The sequence below is a fragment of the Phaseolus vulgaris genome, chromosome 2 (assembly GCF_000499845.2).
Source record: "Phaseolus vulgaris cultivar G19833 chromosome 2, P. vulgaris v2.0, whole genome shotgun sequence".
NCBI classification, from domain to species: domain Eukaryota; kingdom Viridiplantae; phylum Streptophyta; class Magnoliopsida; order Fabales; family Fabaceae; genus Phaseolus; species Phaseolus vulgaris.
Window position 1 is genome coordinate 22,771,379 of NC_023758.2, and position 2,020 is coordinate 22,773,398.

The window sequence follows — 2,020 nt, forward strand, 5'->3', positions numbered from 1 at the left end:
TAGGTGCACAAGTTGGTACCCAAAGCGGCCACTCTGGTGATTTGTCGCACTTCAGTTAAGGGAGGTTCATGCGCCAGATACATTAAGATTACCTAAATAGCGGCGCATGGACATTTTCCAAGGAACCCTAGGAAAGGGTAACAACACAAAGGTAAATCCTAGTTTCAACCTATATAAAGGGTGCAAACGACCGCTAGGGCACCCCTTTGTCTTTTGCAGGTGGGAGGTTTCTTGATCAAGAAGGTACTTTTCTCAGGCAAGACTGAAGGGCGACAGGAGTCGTTAGAGTCAACCGACGAAGCAAGTCAATCGACAGGAACATTTGACGCCCATCGTGGGGCCCGTTAAAACATAGTCCCACTCGCAGTTACGTTAGGAGTCTTTACCAACAATATGAGGAGTATGAGACAAGCAGCTGCTGGATCCGCAGGAAGGGTATCCTCTGGGGGGGACAATGTTACCACCCAACAAATCTTGGAAACAATGCGTGCCCTCCAAGCAGAAGTAGCGGCTTCCCGAGCGGACAAAACAGAATAGCGCAGAGCCAATGAACAACTACGTATGGATTTGCAATAGGTGGGGGAACGCGCGACAAACGAACGTGCCCCGCTGGCACCACCTAGGGCACGTCTTATGCCGTTCTCACGAACAATCATGAATACGACGTTACCAACGACGTCTCTGGGCCCAAAGGTCTACTTCATAGGAGTAGAGGACCCAGAGGCCCATCTCACAACATTCCACACCCAGATGATGCTCACTGGAGGATCTGACGCCGTGTACTGCAAAATGCTGATGAGCACGCTATCGGGCATGGCGTTGGAGTGGTTCGTTAGCCTTCCCGACGAACATATCACCAACTTTGACCACTTTGCTACACTATTCAGGGAGCAGTACCTTGTGAACAAGGCACCCACTCGACTTTCTTACGACGTTTTCGACGTCAAACAGTACCAGGGAGAGTCTATGAAGGACTACCGGAACAAGTTCGGTGTTCAGGTGGTGATATTGAAGCTCACTGATGAAGCCATGATAGTACATGCCTTTGTCAAGGGAATGCTGCCGGGACCCTTCAGTGAGTCACTACTAAGGTTCTACCCGAAGACGTTCATGGAGATTAGACGTCGTGCGTTAGCACACATCGCCGCAGATGATCGAGTAATGCAGAAACAAGATCTTGTCAGCCCCGCCCAACCTCGAGCGACAACACGACCTCCACAAATGAGAGTGCATGAGGCAACCACAGAGAAAAAGGGGGCGGGAAAGCCCTAGGAGCGGACACCCACAATCGCGCTAAAAGACCCACCCCTGAAGCATAACTTTCGTGTGGAACTCAAGGAGTTAATCGCCATCCCGAACATAGCACCGAAATTGAAGGTACCAGCGAAGACAGATAGGAAGATGGGGTCCAACAAGAACGCTTGGTGTGAGTTTCACCAGGCAAATGGCCACCACATACGAAATTGTTTGGCCCTGGCACATCAACTAGATGAACTGGTGAAGAGCGGTTTCTTGAAGGACTATCTTCAAGAGGCCCAAGATGACCAGGCGTTGGTAGCTGCGGGAGCGGATCAGGGGCACGAGGTGCCTATCCACGAAGAGTTAAACACTATCTCGGGAGGATTCTTCGGAGGAGGGTGCACTGCCTCCCAGCGAAAGAAGTACGCACGAAGAGTGATGACAGAAGAGGTACTATAGACAGACCTGATCCCCGACGTCGACCTCACCTTCACGAAAGCCGACCTCCAAGATGTCATACCTCACGATAATGATCTGGTGGTGGTTTCACTGATTACAGTCGGGAGGAGGGTGCGTAGTGTCCTTGTAGATCAAGGAAGTTCGACCGATGTTATGTTCCTGACAACCATCAACCGCTTACAGCTGTCTACGAACCAATTAAAACCCTACACCGGATGTTTGTATGGTTTTGCAAGGGACGAGGTGGATGTTCGCAGGCACATCGAATTGAGGACAACGTTCATAGATGGCACGTTTTCACGCACTACAAGCATTAGGTACA

At 50.5% G+C, this 2,020-nt stretch overlaps 1 protein-coding gene across 1 annotated transcript; it reads left to right on the forward strand.

The window, feature by feature from the left end:
* Positions 1–654: 654 nt before the first annotated feature.
* LOC137809209 (uncharacterized) lies at positions 655–1,272 on the forward strand. The gene has a single exon (XM_068610345.1). The coding sequence runs from the start codon at positions 655–657 to the stop codon at positions 1,270–1,272; it is 618 nt and encodes a 205-aa protein (XP_068466446.1).
* Positions 1,273–2,020: the final 748 nt, after the last annotated feature.